The sequence below is a fragment of the Pan paniscus genome, chromosome 5, assembly GCF_029289425.2.
Source record: "Pan paniscus chromosome 5, NHGRI_mPanPan1-v2.0_pri, whole genome shotgun sequence".
Taxonomy (NCBI): Eukaryota; Metazoa; Chordata; class Mammalia; order Primates; family Hominidae; genus Pan; species Pan paniscus.
Window position 1 is genome coordinate 46,081,652 of NC_073254.2, and position 15,806 is coordinate 46,097,457.

General features: G+C 49.0%; 2 protein-coding genes and 1 pseudogene across 11 annotated transcripts in view; 1 reads left to right on the forward strand and 2 right to left on the reverse strand.

Moving 5' to 3' along the window:
• NCR3 (natural cytotoxicity triggering receptor 3) overlaps nucleotides 1–15,550 on the reverse strand; it is a 31,245-nt gene extending 15,695 nt beyond the window's left edge. For 3 of the 4 annotated variants that reach the window (XM_003831584.6, XM_024929300.4, XM_024929299.4), the window contains exon 1: nucleotides 15,418–15,550. The gene's annotated coding sequence lies outside the window, so the exon portion shown is untranslated. The remainder of the gene's footprint in view (nucleotides 1–15,417) is intronic. The other variant, XM_055113380.1, reaches the window with a different exon arrangement.
• Nucleotides 6,122–15,556, reverse strand: LOC112440116 (cytochrome b-c1 complex subunit 6, mitochondrial-like; annotated as a pseudogene).
• Nucleotides 10,428–12,262, forward strand: AIF1 (allograft inflammatory factor 1). 7 transcript variants are annotated; one of them, XM_008956943.6, is made up of 6 exons: nucleotides 10,428–10,530; nucleotides 10,758–10,819; nucleotides 10,907–10,973; nucleotides 11,341–11,382; nucleotides 11,581–11,743; nucleotides 12,053–12,262. In XM_008956943.6, the coding sequence occupies exons 1-6, from the start codon at nucleotides 10,443–10,445 to the stop codon at nucleotides 12,135–12,137; spliced, it is 507 nt and encodes a 168-aa protein (XP_008955191.3). In that variant the 5' UTR covers nucleotides 10,428–10,442; the 3' UTR covers nucleotides 12,138–12,262. The 7 variants fall into 7 exon arrangements, with proteins under 7 accessions (XP_008955191.3, XP_063460873.1, XP_008955190.3 ...); XM_003831583.6 differs by having other exon boundaries at nucleotides 10,436–10,591; XM_014345303.4 differs by lacking the exon at nucleotides 10,907–10,973 and having other exon boundaries at nucleotides 10,482–10,530.
• Nucleotides 15,557–15,806: the final 250 nt, after the last annotated feature.

The following is a 15,806-nucleotide window of genomic DNA, read 5'->3' on the forward strand; positions in this document are numbered from 1 at the left end:
TTCAGGCCTGCCTCAGCTCTGCCAGGCTGGTTGGCACTACTCTTGTTTGCCCTTGGAGTCTCTGCACAAGGATGCTTAAAAAAAAAAGTTTAGGCCAGGCACAGTGGCTACCGCTTGTAATCCCAACACTTTGGGAGGCCGAGGAGGGCGGATCACGAGGTCAGGAGTTCGAGACCAGCCTGACCAACATGGTGAAACTCCGTCTCTACTAAAAATACAAAAATTAGCCAGGCGTGGTAGCGTGCACCTGTAATCCCAGCTACTCAAGAGAAGAATCGCTTGAACCCAGGAGGCAGAGGTTGCAGTGGGCCGAAATCACGCCACTGCACTCCAGTCTGGGCGACAGAGTGAGACTCCATCTCAAAAAAAAAAAAAAAAAAAAGTTTGTGCAGCAGCGACAGAAAAGTAACCTACAATATTAGAGGAAGACTCACATCTCTCAGAAACTATATATTAAGCAGGCAAAAAAATTATTAAAGACAACGGGTGCGGTGGCTCATGCCTGTAATCGCAGCACTTTGGGAGGCTGAGGCAGGTGGATCACGAGGTCAGGAGGTCAAGGCTATCCTGGCTAACACGGTGAAGCCCCATCTCTACTGAAAATACAAAAAATTAGCCAGGCGTGGTGGCATGCATCTGTAGTCCCAGCTACTAGGGAGGCTGAGGCAGGAGAATCGCTTGAACCTGGAAGGTGGAGGTTGCACTGAGCTGACATCACTTCACTGCACTCCAGCCTGGGTGACAGAGCGAGACTCCATCCCAAAAACAAAACAAAACAAACAAAACACACGCACACACAAAGGTGGGAGTGTTATGTAAGAGAACTGCAGGGGATATTTCCACTCCCAGGCTCAAAGGGGTGAGGGGAGAGAGAGGTTACAGCAGTGGTTCTTAGTTATTTTGTGCCACAGATTCCTTTGGCATTCTAGTAAAGCATAAAATTAAAAAAATATACATATAAAAACAAATCGGCCAGGCGCAGTGGCTCACGCCTGTAATCCCAACACTTTGGGAGGCCGAGGCAGGTGGATCACCCAAGGTCAGGAGTTCGAGAGCAGCCTGGCCAACATGGCAAAACCCTGTCTCTACTAAAAACAAAAAATTAGCTAGGCACGGTGGTCGGCGCCTGTAATCTTAACTACTTGGGAGGCTGAGGCAGGAGAATTGCTGGAACCAGGAGGCGGAGGTTGCAGTGAGCCGAGATCACGCCATTGCACTCCAGTCTGAGTGACAGAGCAAGACTCCGTCTCAAAAAAAAAAAAAAATTGCATCGAAATCAAATTCCAGTTATCAAAATATTAATAAAAACTTTCAATAGAGTAAATTGAAACTGTCCCAAGATTGACAAGAATTGCATGCTGGGATCTGGGCAGAAATATAGTTATAATTAAGCATAAACCAGGCTGCACTTTGGCTCACTGCTGTATTCCTGCAAGTCTCCAGATCCTGACCATCTGCATCCCCGTTGTGCTAACATTAGGGTGAGAATGTCTCTATATTATGATCCATTGTCTCTATATTTAAAAAAAAAAAAAAAAAAAGCCAGGCACGGTGACTTACGCCTGTAATCCTGACACTTTGGGAGGCTGAGGAGGGCGGATCACGAGGTCAAGAAATCCAGACCATCCTGGCCAACATGGCAAAACCCTGTCTCTACTAAACATACAAAAAAATTAGCTGGGCTTGGTGGCGCGCATCTGTAGTCCCAGCTACTCAGGAGGCTGAGGCGGGAGAATCTCTTGAACCCATGAGGCAGAGGTTGCAGTGAGCCAAGATCATGCCACTGCACTCCAGCCTGGGTGACAAAGCAAGACTCTATCTAAAAAAAAAAAAGACCAGCACTGTGGCTCACGCCTGTAATCCCAGCACTTTGGGGGGCCGAGGTGGGCAGATCACGAGGTCAAGAGTTTGAGACCAGCCTGGGCAACATAGTGAAACCCCATCTCTACTAAAAATACAAAAAAATAATGGCATGAACCCAGGAAGTGGAGCTTGCAGTAAGCTGAGATCCTGCCACTGCACACCAGCCTGGGCGACAGAGCGAGACTCCGTCTCAAAAAAAAAAAAAATTGCTGGACGTGGTGGCGGGTGCCTGCAATCCTAGCTACTTGGGAGGCTGAGGCAGGGGTATCACTTGAATCCGGAAGGTGGAGGTTGCAGTGAGCCGAGATCGCGCTACTGCACACCAGCCCGGGTGACAGTGTGAACTCTGTCTCAAAAAAAAAAAAAAAAAAAGATAATTAGTCACCATGGCTGGGTGCAGTGGCTCATGTCTGTAATCCCAGCACTTTAGGAGGGCAAGGCAGGTGGATCACCTGAGGTCAGGAGTTCGAGATCAGCCAGAGCCAACATGATGAAACTCCGTCTCTCCTAAAAAATACAAAACTTAGCTGGGTGTGGTGGCGGGCGCCCGTAACCCCAGCTACTCCGGAGGCTGAGGCAGGAGAATTGCTTGAACCCAGGAGGAGGAGGTTGCAGTGAGCTGAGATCATGTCACTGTACTCCAGCCTGGGTGACAGAGAGAGATTCCATCTCAAAAAAAAAAAAAAAACCTAAGACGTGGTGGCACATGCCTGTCGTCCCAGCTACTCAGGAGGCTAGGGTGGGAGGATCACTTGAGCCTGGAGGTTGAGGCTGCAGTGAGCCATGACCATGCCACTGCACTCCAGGCTGGGCAACAGAACAAGACGCTGACTCAAAAGGAAGAAAAGAGAGGGAAGAAAAGTCTATCTGGGTATGATGATGACTCCTAATATCTTCTCTCTAGTGGTTGATCTGCTTATTTGATAAGATCTCTAGGCAGGAGGTCTTAAAACAATTGCATTTCTTTTGCAAAGAAGTTTTTTCAGTCAGATAAGGAAATTCCAGAAAATGTGGTAGGACGATTCTAAGGCAGCTTCTAAGGCCTCTCAGCATTTCAAAGCACCAGTCTTTGGGGTATCACTTTCTGAGTTCCAGCATCTTCTTGCATGTCTATTCTTTTCCCCTCATCTCTGTTTCCTTCTCAGAAGGCCCTGAGTTTCCTTCTCCACCCGCTTGTCTTCCTATATACCCTTCAGTATTCACTTTTTTTTTTTTTTTTTTTGGGATGGAGTTTCACTTATTGCCCAGGCTGGAGTGAAATGTGTGATCTCGGCTCACTGCAATCTCCACCTCCCAGGTTCAAGCGATTCTCCTGCCTCAGCCACCCAAGTAGCTGGGATTACAGGCATGCGCCACCATGCCTGGCTAATTTTGTACATTTAGTAGAAACGGGGTTTCTCCATGTTTGTCGGGCTGATCTCAAACTCCTGACCTCAGGTGATCTGCCTGCCTCGGCCTCCCAAAGTGCTGGGATTACAGGCGTGAGCCACCACGCCAGGCCTAGTCTTCATTTTTGTCCCACAGTCAGAGCAGCTGTCACTCTCTCTATCCCAGGCAGTTTTTCTGAGCATCTAAGCACTGTCTCACCCTAGTAGTCTGTCAAGCCATTCTCAATGGAAAGACCAGTCTGGGAGGCAGTCTCACTCAGAATAAAAGCCAGAGTCTTTACAAGGCCCTACCCAAGCTGACCTCCTCACCTGGCTTCGGCAGCACAGGCCTCCCTGCTACTCCATGAACACTCCAGATATCCACACTGCTCTCACATCAGGGCCTTTGAACTTGTTGTTCCCTCCACCTGAAATGCTCTTCTCCCATTGTGATATTGTTATAATAAAAATATATATTTTTGGGCCCGGGTGTGGTGGCTCACACCTGTAATCCCAGCACTTTGGGAGGCCGAGGGGGGCAGATCACGAGGTCAGGAGATCAAGACCATCCTGGCTAACATGGTGAAACCTCGTCTCTACTAAAAATACAAAAAAAAAATTAGCCGGGTGTGGGGGCAGGCACCTGTAGTCCCAGCTACTCGGGAGGCTGAGGCAGGAGAATGGCGTGAAACCAGGAGGCGGAGCTTGCAGTGAGCCGAGATCGCCACTGCACTCCAGCCTGGGCGACAGAGCGAGACTCCATCCCCCCACAAAAAAAAAGGCCAGGCGCGGTGGCTCACACCTGTAATCCCAACACTGGGAGGCCAAGGCGGTCAGATCACAAGGTCAGGAGATCGAGACCATCCTGGCTAACATGGTGAAACCCCGTCTCTACTAAAAACACAAAAAATTAGCCGGGCGTGGTGGCAGGCGCCTGTAGTCCCAGCTACTCAGGAGGCTGAGGCAGGAGAATGGCGTGAACCTGGGAGGTGGAGCTTGCAGTGAGTGGAGATCGCGCCACTGCACTCTAACCTGGGCAACAGAGCAAGATTCCATCTCGGGGAAAAAATAAATAAATATGTATATATATGGGTTGGGTGTGGTGGTTAACACATGTAATCCCAGCACTCTAGAAGGCTGAGACCAGAGGATCACTTGAGCCCAGGAGTTCAAGACCAGCCTGGGCAACCTGGCGAGACTTCATCTCTACAAAAAATTTTAAAATGAGCCAGGCATGGTGGTGCGGGTCCCAGCTGCTTGGGAGGCTGAGATGGAAGGATTGCTTGAGCCCAAGAAGTTGAGGCTGCAGTGAGCTATGATGGTGCCACTGCACTCCAACCTGGATGACAGAATAAGAAACTGTCTCAAAAAAAAAAAAAAAAGGTCAGGCACGGTGGCTCAGGCCTGTAATCCCAGCACTTTGGGAGGCCAAGGTGGGAGAATTACTTGAGCCCAGGCAGTCAAGACCAGCCTGGGCAACACAAGGAGACCCTGTCTCTAAAAAAAATTTTAAAAATTAGCCACGTGTGGTGGCACATGCCTGTAGTCCCAGTTACTCAGGAGGCTGACAAGGGAGGATCGCTTGAGCCTGGGAGGTCAAAGCTGCAGTAGCCATGTTTGTGCCACTGCACTCCAGCCTGGATAACAGAACGAGACCCTGTCTCCCTGTCTCAAAATATTAATGTGTGTGTGCGTGCGTGTGTGTGTGTGTTTTGGTCTCCATCCTGGCTCCTGGCCAGACCTCCTAAAGCCCTTGTAATTTCCTAAATGATAAAGTGAAGGGAGCTTTTGTTATTCATAACAAGCTCTTTTCAACCACAACTGAGTTTATGTTAGTAAGTTGACTTTTAGAAAGCCCCTAAGGTTGGGGTTTGTTGCCAAGGTAGGCAACTGTGTGATTAGAGAGTTAAGAACTTTTAGCTCCAACCCCCTGACCTCCAACTAATGGCTATTGAATCAAGTATGCCTGCATAATGAAGCCTCCATAAAAAAAAAACAAAAAAGATGAGGGTTGGAGAGCTGCCAGATTGATGAACACATGGAGGTGCAGGGAGGTGCCCAGAGAGGACAAGAAAGCTCCAAATCCCCCTTCCCCGATACTTTGTCCGGAGCAACTCTTCCATCTGACTGTTCCTAAGTTTTATCCTTCATAATAAACTAGCTAACATAAGTAAAGTGTTTACCTGAGTTCTGTGTGCTATTCCAGCGAATTACTGAGCCAGAGGAGGGAGTCATAAAAACAGTTAGGAGGCCTGGACTTGTTTGTGATTGGTATCTGGAGTGGGGGCAGCCTTGTAGAACTGAGCCCTTCAACTTGGGGATTAGATAACTGGTAATTATGGGTAGAGTGTCAGAACTGAATTAAACTGCAGGACTCCCAGTTAATATCTACCAAGAACTGAAGAATTGATTGGTGTGGGAGAAGTCTCCACATGATTGGTGTAAGAAGTGGTGTTCTTGGCCAGGCGCAGTGGCTCACGCCTGTAATCCCAGCACTTTGGGAGGCCGAGGCGGGCCGATCATGAGGTCAGGAGATTGAGACCATCCTGGCTAACATGGTGAAACCTTGTCTCTACTAAAAATACAAAAAATTAGCCGGGCATGGTGGCGGGTGCCTGTAGTCCCAGCTACTCGGGAGGCTGAGGCAGGAGAATCGCTTGAACCTGGGAGGTGGAGGTTGCAGTGAGCAGAGACTGCACCACTGCACTCCAGCCTGGCCAACAGAGCAAGACTCCATCTCAAAACAAAATAAAACAAACAAACAAAAAAAACTGAGATTCTTTGCAAAGAGCCTGGAATAACTTCCTTTTAGTCCTGGACTATAATGATGATGATAAATATACCTCGATGTAACCCTGAGATCCCAGGATTCACCAGCCCTTGAATAAAAATTAAAGGAAAAAGAAAAAAACAGTATATTTTTTCGTTTTGCAAATCACAGTTCCCTTATTAAGATGGAATTGCTGCCAATTACAGAGAAGCTATTTGCCTAAGCCAAAAATCCATGAGGTTCACATGGACTTATAGTTACACAAATTAGAAACAAATGTTATATTTAAAACCATAGAGAAATGCCCAGGTGATGAAAGCTGGGGTGAAGGAGTCTGCACATTCATTTCAAACTGTTAAAGGATTTGTGGGCCATGCAATGGTCCCTTGCATTAGAGAAGTCAAAGAGCTTTGTGCAATCCTCTCCTGTCTGTGATCTGGAAGACACGTGCTCATCACAGAGCTCCAGCTGCTCCGAGACTTTACTCCTTTCTTCAGCTGCACGCATTGCTCTCTCGCTTTTGTTAGGAATTGACTAATTCCTCCTCTTCCTCTTCCTCCTCCTCCTTGCCATCTCTAGGCCCAGTCAGCATCTCTTGTTCATCCTCTGATCCCATGTCCAGCTATGGTTCTGGATTCAACACTAGCAGCAACAGTGGCGCTGACTCCACTTTAGGATCAAGAAATATTTTTCTGGCTAGGCGCAGTGGCTCACATCTATAATCTCAGTACTTTGGGAGGCCAAGGTGGGTGGATCACAAGGTCAAGAGATCGAGACCATCTTGGCCAACATGGTGAAACCTCGTCTCCACTAAAATTACAAAAATTAGTTGAACATGGTGGTGCGCACCTGTAGTCCCAGCTACTTGGGAGGCTGAGGCAGGAGAGTCGCTTGAACCCAGGATGTGGAGGTTGAAGTGAGCCAAGATCGCGCCACTGCACTCCAGTCTAGCAACAGATGGAGACTCTGTCTCAAAAAAAAAAAAAAAAAGTATTTTTCTTTCTAGCCGTATATCCACCTTACATGGTCCCTCAACTCCCCAAGCCCACTCTGCCTGCCCCATCTCCTCCTTCCACATCCTCTCCTCAACCTAGCACTTGGTTGGCAATGCCTTCCTCGATCCTCTGCCGAAGACCCTCTAGCCAGTGCTTACCCTGTCTGTTCTCTCTTTACCCAAAGAAATACATAAAGTTTGACCAGAATGGAAACAGAGATATCAGTGAAAAAAGGTGATTTGGAGAAGTGTGCAGGCCTAGGAAGACAGAGGCTTGTTCCTTTGCTTGCTTAAAATCTTTGATCAAACGGCCAGGCATGGTGGCTCACACCTGTAATCCCAGCACTTTGGGAGGGTGAGGTGGGCGAATCATGAGATCAGGAGTTCAAGACCAGCCTGGCCAACATAGTAAAACCCCGTCTCACTAAAAATACAAAAAATTAGCCAGCTGGGCGTGGTGGCAGGTGCCTGTAATCCCAGCTACTCTGGAGGCTGAGGCAGGAGAATCACTTGAACCCGGGAGGTGGAGGTTGCAGTGAGTGGAGATTGCACCACTGCACTCTAGCCTGAGCGACAGAGTGAGACTCCATCTCAAAAAAAAGAAAAGAAATCTTTGCTCAAATATCACTGTTTCAAAGAACGCTTCTCTAACCACTCTATTTATTTTATTATTTTATTGTATTTTTTGAGACAGGGTCTCACTCTGTTGCCCAGACTGGAGTGTAATGGCACAGTCATGGCTCACTGCAGCCTTGATCTCCTGGGCTCAAGCGATCCTCTCACTTCAGCCTCCCAAGTGGCTAGGACCACAGGCGTAAGCCACCGTGTCTGGCCAGACCACCATATTTAAAACTGGGGACAAGTCAGGCTCACACCTGTAATCCCAGCACTTTGGGAGGCCAAGGTGGGAGGATCACAAGGTTAGGAGTTCAAGACCAGCCTGGCCAACTTGGTGAAACCCCATCTCTACTAAAAATACAAAAATTAGCCGGGTGTAGTGGTGATCGCCTGTAATCCCAGCTATTCGGTAGGCTGAGGCAGGAGAATCGCTTGAACCCGGGAGGCAGAGGTTGCAGTGAGCTGAGATTGTGCCACTGCACTCCAGCCTGGGCAACAGAGCGAGATTCCGTCTCAACAAAAAAAGCTGGGTGCAGTGGCTCACGCCTGTAATCCTAGCACTTTGGGAGTCCGAGGTGGGTAGATCACCTGAGGTCAGGAGTTCAAGACCAGCCTGGTCAACATGGTGAAACCCCGCCTCTACAAAAATACAAAAATTAGCTAGGTATGATGGCAGGTGGCTGTAATCCCAGCTACTCGGAAGGCTGAGGCAGGAGAATCGCTTGAACCCAGGAGGCGGAGGTTACAGTGAGCTGAGATCAAGCCATTGCACTCTAGCCTGGGCAACAGAGTGAGACTCCGTTTAAAAAAAAAACAAAAAACAAAAAACTGGGGACCACTGGCAATAATACTCCTATGTCCCCTCTTCCCTACTTTGTTTTCCTCCATAGGCACCTGGCGCCTTTTTTTTTTTTTTTTTTTTTTGAGACGGAGTCTCACTCTGTTGCCCAGGCTGGAGTGCAATGGCGCGATCTCAGCTCACTGCAACTTCTGCCTCCCGGGTTTAAGCGATTCGCCTGCGTCAGCCTCCTGAGCAGCTGGGATTACAGGCACGCACCACCAGGCCCTGCTAATTTTTGTATTTTTAGTAGAGATGGGGTTTCACCATGTTGGTCAGGCTGGTCTCCAACTCCTGACCTTGTGATCCGCCTGCCCCAGCCTCCCAAAGTGCTGTGATTACAGGCGTGAGCCACTGCGCCTGGCCACCTAGCACCTTTAATATACTTATTTATTTGTATTGTCTGCTTTCCCCAATTAGATCAACCATGAAGACAAGAGTTTTCGTTTGTTGGGTTCTCTGGGCCTAGAGGCATGTCTGGCATATAGTAAGCATTCAGTAAATATCTGTTGAGTGAATGTATGAATAAAGAAGTGAGTTCCTCCCAGCAGGCACTGAGAACATTGGGAGTACAGGGTTGCAGCTCTCTCTGCAGCAGGAGAATGCAGCTGCAATAAAGGGAAGTCAAGAAGCCAGAGTCCGGCCGGGTGCAGTGGCTCATGCCTGTAATCCCAGCACTTTGGGAGGCTGAGGTGGGTGGATCACAAGGTCAAGAGATAGAGACCATCCTGGCCAACATGGCGAAACCCCATCTGTACTAAAAATACAAAAATTAGCTGGGCGTGGTGGTGGGCGCCTGTAGTCCCAGCTACTCAGGAGGCTGAGGCAGGAGAATTGCTTGAACCCAGGAGGCAGAGGTTGCAGTGAGCCGAGATTGCACCATTGCACTCCCGCCTGGGCGACAGAGCAAGACTCCGACTCAAAAAAAAAAAAAAGCAGCAGCAGCAGCCAGAGGCCACTCCAGCATCTCCCCTACCTGGCTTGGGTCAGGGAGAGGGCAGTGAGAAGTGAAAACTCCCAGCTACAGAAAAGGAAATATGTTGCGGGGAAGGGAGAAGGAAAGGTGTCTTCATCAATGCCGGGGCAGGGTAGATGGAGCCCTGGGCAGGGAGTTTGGACCAGGAAATCTCAATGAGGGAAATGTGCTGTCCTCACCTCTCCAAGAAGCAACTGGCCAAACAGAGTGACAGAGGGGATAAAGGTTATGCCTAGGGAGGCATGTGTCAGAGGCTATCATCCACTCTGTTGAACCCACAGTGACCAGCACCACCATCACACAAACATGCCTGCATGTGTGCACGCACGCGCAGTGTGCAAACCTGATGTCAGCCTCACTCCCTGGCTCTTCTGTCCACAAACGCTGTTTCTTTAAGTACCACTTTCAGTTCCTCCAAAGAATCTACTTAAACTCTTAAATTCCTGATCTCTATAGATTTTACTAAAGATTTCAAAGGAGATAAGATGAGAGGGTTACGTTGCACATTCTAAAGCAAACAAATTAAAATGTTTTGTTAGACATTTCCATATTTTTAAGGGCCTCCTTGGAGCTGCCAGGCTGGGAGTGAGGTTTCTCTCCCTTTCTAAACCCTGTGCCCATCTTGTCACCCTCCTGGAGCTGCCAGCAGACTTCAGATTCTTCTCCGATCTACAGAGCAGAAAAATTCAGCCAGCCCTTCCTTGTCTTCCTATCCACAGCTGCCTGCCCAGACTCATGAAACCTGACAAAATGCAAGGTCTTATCATTACCTGAACCTTGGACCTGTTCAAAAATACTAGTTCCTGAGAATAAATATCCCTGGTGTCTTCCTGCCCTTCCTGCACACCTCCAGTGGCTTATCAAAATATTTGTTTCATGTGCACACTGGGCTCTCATTTAAGAGGTATTTGGGAGAATGTTATTTTCTAATCTGCATTTCACACTAGGCTCCCCCTCCTTCCTGGGGTGCTAGTGTCAGCAGAACCTGATGGGGAAGTGAGGTCGAGGAGGAAGGAATGAGGGGAAAGGGGAAGTTTGGGAGGAAGGCTTCTGAGAAGACTGGTGGGAGAGAAGGAGAGCCTGCAGACAGAGGCCTCCAGCTTGGTCTGTCTCCCCACCTCTACCAGCATCTGCTGAGCTATGAGCCAAACCAGGGATTTACAGGGTAGGGAGGGTGGGATAGGCAGCAGCATTAGATCGGAGGAATGAGATGGACAGACCTGGGCTGTGGGCTAGGAGGGCAGTCAGCTGGCCTAGGGCAGCCCGGGCTGGTGTCAGGGTAAGGAGAGGAAGGGAGGGATGAGGGCTGATTAATTTTTTTCACCCCACAGGAGGAAAAGCTTTCGGACTGCTGAAGGCCCAGCAGGAAGAGAGGCTGGATGAGATCAACAAGGTAGAAGGAAGAACTAAGGGGGCAGAGCCAGGGGGATGGGGCGTGGACGGGGAGGGCCTACCCTGGCTCTTATTTTCCCCTCCATAGCAATTCCTAGACGATCCCAAATATAGCAGTGATGAGGATCTGCCCTCCAAACTGGAGGGCTTCAAAGGTGAGGGGGAAACTGTAGGCGGTGGAGACAGGGCTGGGGGTAGGAGGGTTAGGATTTCCACAAGAACAAGGCAGGAACAGCAGAGATACAAAGTTTACTTTTGTGGTAGCAAAAGGGGAACCTGCCTTTATTGCCCTCCTGCCACACTGCGGTCCCTTTCCCGGGCCTGCCTCTCTCAGCATCCCCTCTAGCTCCTTACACCCTAGCGGGGCCCCTCAACTCCCCAACCCCACTTCCTCTGCCTGCCCCTCCTCCTCCTTCCACGTTGTCTCCTCCACCTAGCAGTTGGTTGGCAACCCCTTCCTCAGTCCCCTGCTGAAAACCCTCCAGTCAGCGCTTATCCCTTCTGCTCTCTCCCCTCACCCAGAGAAATACATGGAGTTTGACCTTAATGGAAATGGCGATATTGGTGAGAAACGGGTGATTTGCGGGGGCAGGGTGGTGTGCAGGCCTAAGAAGACAGAGGTCTCTCCTACATGCTCCATTCCTCATGATTTGGGAGGGGGCCCACCTACCACAGTGGGAGGAAGGAGAATGGGGATGTGGAAGTGGGAGAGGAGAGAGAGGGTCTCCCCACCTTCTCCCCATCCCCATCCTCTGCCCCCAGATATCATGTCCCTGAAACGAATGCTGGAGAAACTTGGGGTCCCCAAGACTCACCTAGAGCTAAAGAAATTAATTGGAGAGGTGTCCAGTGGCTCCGGGGAGACGTTCAGCTACCCTGACTTTCTCAGGATGATGCTGGGCAAGAGATCTGCCATCCTAAAAATGTGAGTGTCAATTTCCAACCTCCCCTGTACTTACCTGTTTTCTCCTCCCCCATCCCTACCCTTGTCCCCAGGCTCAACTTTTCTACACGTTGCCCATCATCCCTTCTTCCATCCTTAGAGGGACCCTTCCAAGGTCCCGACCCCATCCCTATCCATAGTCCTGGTCCCCAGAAACTCCAACCCCTGCCCTTCCTCTTCCCCCTTCCACCCTCACATCCCCATCCCCTTCTAGCCTTTCCTAGCACCCTATGATTTATTCCCTTGAGAGGAGTGTTCCCTGATCCCTGTGCCTCTTCCCATCTCAACCAGGATCCTGATGTATGAGGAAAAAGCGAGAGAAAAGGAAAAGCCAACAGGCCCCCCAGCCAAGAAAGCTATCTCTGAGTTGCCCTGATTTGAAGGGAAAAGGGATGATGGGATTGAAGGGGCTTCTAATGACCCAGATATGGAAACAGAAGACAAAATTGTAAGCCAGAGTCAACAAATTAAATAAATTACCCCCTCCTCCAGATCAAGTCAGCTTAGTTTTTATTTGGGTGATTTTTTTCCTGGGTTTGGGAAGGAGAGACAGGTCTTGAGGGAAAGGTGGCAAGGATTTGGCCATATGAACAATCCATCAACAACGCTATAGTGTGTCCACTACAGCAGATGGTTTCACGCACCAAGGGGGATTCCAGCTGTGTAAGACAGCCTTAACCTCAAAGAATGCAGGCAGGACAAAAACACATGTCCAAACAAGGTACCCAGGCCCATGACAGATTTCATGAAGAGCAAGGAATACCATGAACCAACATTCTCCACCACTATAAGCTTTGTCACTTTGACAAATCACTCAGCCTCTGTGAGGCTTTTTTCTAAAAATGAGGATAAAGTGACCTATGCTATTGTGCCTGACATATCATAAGCCCTCAATAATGTTTAAAACTTGAATGAGCCGGGGCCGATGGCTTATGCCTGTAATCCCAGCACTTTGGGAGGATGGGGTGGGCAGATCACCTGAGGTCAGGAGTTCGAGACCAGCCTGACGAACATGAAGAAACCCCGTCTCTACTAAAAATACAAAATTAGCCTGGTGTGGTGGCGCATGCCTGTAATTCCAGCTACTTGGGAAGCTGAGGCAGGAGAATCTCTTGAACCCAGGAGGTGGAGGTTGTGGTGATCCGAGATCGCATCATTGCACTCCAGCCTGGGCAACTAAAAAGCGAAACTCCGTCTCAAAAAAAAAAAAAAAACCAAACATACAAACAAACAAAAAACACTTGAATGGGTAGCTGAATGAAAGAACTGGTGCTATTAAATAAAGCAAAGAATTTACAGCTGGGCGTGGTGGCTCACGCCTGTAATCCCAGCACTTCAGGAGGCCGAAGCGGGCAGATTACCTGAAGTCAGGAGTTGGAGACCAGCCTGGCCAACATGGTGAAACCCCATCTCTACCAAAATACAAAAAATTAGCTGGGCATGGTGGCGGGTGCCTGTAATCCCAGCTACTTGGGAGACTGAGGCAGGAGAATCGCTTGAACCCGGGAGGTGGAGGTTGCAGTGAGCCGAGATCACGCCATGGCACTCCAGCCTGGGTGACAAGAGTGAGACTCTGTCTCAAAAAAAAAAAAAAAAAAAAAGACTGGAAGGAGAAACTCATTGGAGACAATGACTATGGACATCCCTTTTAAGAATTTTGCTGCAAAGGGTAACAAAACGGTATGTGTGGTAGCCGGCCGGGGAGAAGGGAGAAGAGAATCATTTTGGAAGTTTGAAAACAGAAGTCATCTTAAATCTTACTGAGCCTCTGACTAAAATTCTCATCTGATTTCTGCAAACTTTTCTGCCTTCACTTTTCATAATGAACAAGCCGTCTCCTTTATTTAGCCATATCAGCCTAGGCACAGGCCCCCAAACTCATGCCTCCACTAATCTGTTCTCTGCACCTGAGATGTACACCTTCTTCTGAAACTTGGGTAAGTTCTAACTCGTTCTTCATATCTATTTATTTATATATTTTTGACAGATATCTACTCCGATCATTCTTCATATCATTTTTTTTTTTTTTCCTGAGATGGAGTCTCATGTTGGCCAGGCTGGTCTCCAACTCCTGACCTCAGGTGACTCACCCACCTTGGCCTCTCAAAGTGCTGGGATTACAGGCGTGAGCCACTGTTCCCGCTCCCGGCCCTTTTTTTTTTTTTTCCTTTTTCTTTTCTTTTTTTGAGACGTAGTCTCACTCTGTCGCTAGGCTGGAGTGCAGTGGCGTGATCTCAGCTCACTGCAACCTCCGTCTCCCAGGTTCAAGCGATTCTCCTGCCTCAGCCTCCCAAGTAGCTGAGACTACAGGCACGCGCCGCCACCAGTCCCGCTAATTTTTGTATTTTTAGTAGAGACGGGGTTTTGCCATGTTGGCCAGGATGGTCTCCATTTCTTGACCTTGTGATCTGCCCGCCTCAGCCTCCCAAAGTGCCGGGACTACAGGCATAAGCCACCACGCCCGGCCTCATATCTCTTAATAAGAGTTTTTCTAGAAACATTTCTCAATCACCCCAGGCATAATCATATTTTATTTCTCTACTTCTTTCTTTCTTTTTTTTTTGAGATAGAGTTTCGCTCTTGTTGCCCAGGCTGGAGTGCAATGGCACGATCTTGGCTCACCACAACCTCTGCCTCCCAGGTTCAAGCGATTCTCCCGACTCAGCCTCCCGAGTAGCTGGGATTATAGGCATGCGCCACCACGCCTGGGTAATTGTATTTTTAGTAGAGACGGGGTTTCTCCATGTTGGTCAGGCTGGTCTCGAACTCGCGACCTCAGGTGTTCCGCCCGCCTGAGCCTCCCAAAGTGCTGGGATTACAGGCGTGAGCCACCGCGCCCATCCTTCTTTTTTTTTTTTTTTTTTGAGACGGAGTCTTGCTCTGTCACCCAGGCTGGAGTGCAACCTCCGCCTCCCTGGTTCAAGCAATTCTCTGCCTCAGCTTCCCGAGTAGTTGGGATTACAGGCGCCCGCCACCACGTAGGGCAAATTTTTGTATTTTTAGTAGAAATGGGGTTTCATCATGTTGGCCAGGCTGGTCTTGAACTCCTGATCTCGTGATCCACCTGCCTCGGCCTCCCAAAGTGCTGGGATTACAGGCGTGAGCCACCGCGCCAGGCCTTATTTCTCTACTTCTATAATATCCTGTGCATTATCTCCAGCGCCTTCAAATCATAGTCACTGAATGATCTGTTGAATGGGTATAACTCTGATGGGAGCAGAGAGTTCTAGAATCGGGTAGTAAGAGACAAAGAAGGGTAACAGTACTGCATTTCACAAAATGAAACCCATTGTTAAGAAATTACAAATTCCCAATAATTTCAAATATAAAAATTTATTCACGAAAATTATAGGTTATAAAATTAAATGTCCGTCTTAGTCGATGGTTGCCCATATTTTGATGAACGAGTCATTCCTAGCCTATCTTTGTTCAAATGATTTGCATATATTATGCAAATAGGTAGAACTACCCGAAGAATGCTTACGCTGCGTGGTGCGGACGAAACGCTTCCCGGGGCCTTTGGATTGGTCTGTCTAGCCACCTCATTTGCATAACGTAATTTAATAACTGGAAGGCCCCGCCCCTCCGGTGCATTTCCCCGCTCCAACCACCTCCTCAAACTCACGGCAAAGGGACGCGAGAGCTGGAACTCTTACCAGGCCTGCGGAAACTCAGCCCTCCGGCAGCTAATCCTGCCCGCCAGCCCCCGTCCTCTCTTTCTCCCTAGCTGAAGGCGCCACGGGCCGTGTGTCGTTGCCTTCCACTTTTGGCGTCCCTACGTCTCTCCGCTCCCATCTTTCTACCAACGTCCGACGCACGCTCCGCCTCTTTCTCCCACATTCGTCGTGTAAATTCTGCGTCCCAACCGCCCAGCCGACCTGCACCGCATTCCCGCCCCCTCAACACGTCTCAACGGCCGACGCTGGGGGCCCGCCTCCTTAGCCAATCGGGGTCCTAGTGCCCTTAAGTCCCTCCTCTTTATGTAAATAACCTCCGCATGCTCCGCGCGCTCGGCCCTTTTTTTTTTTTTTAAACTAAAAGCCCT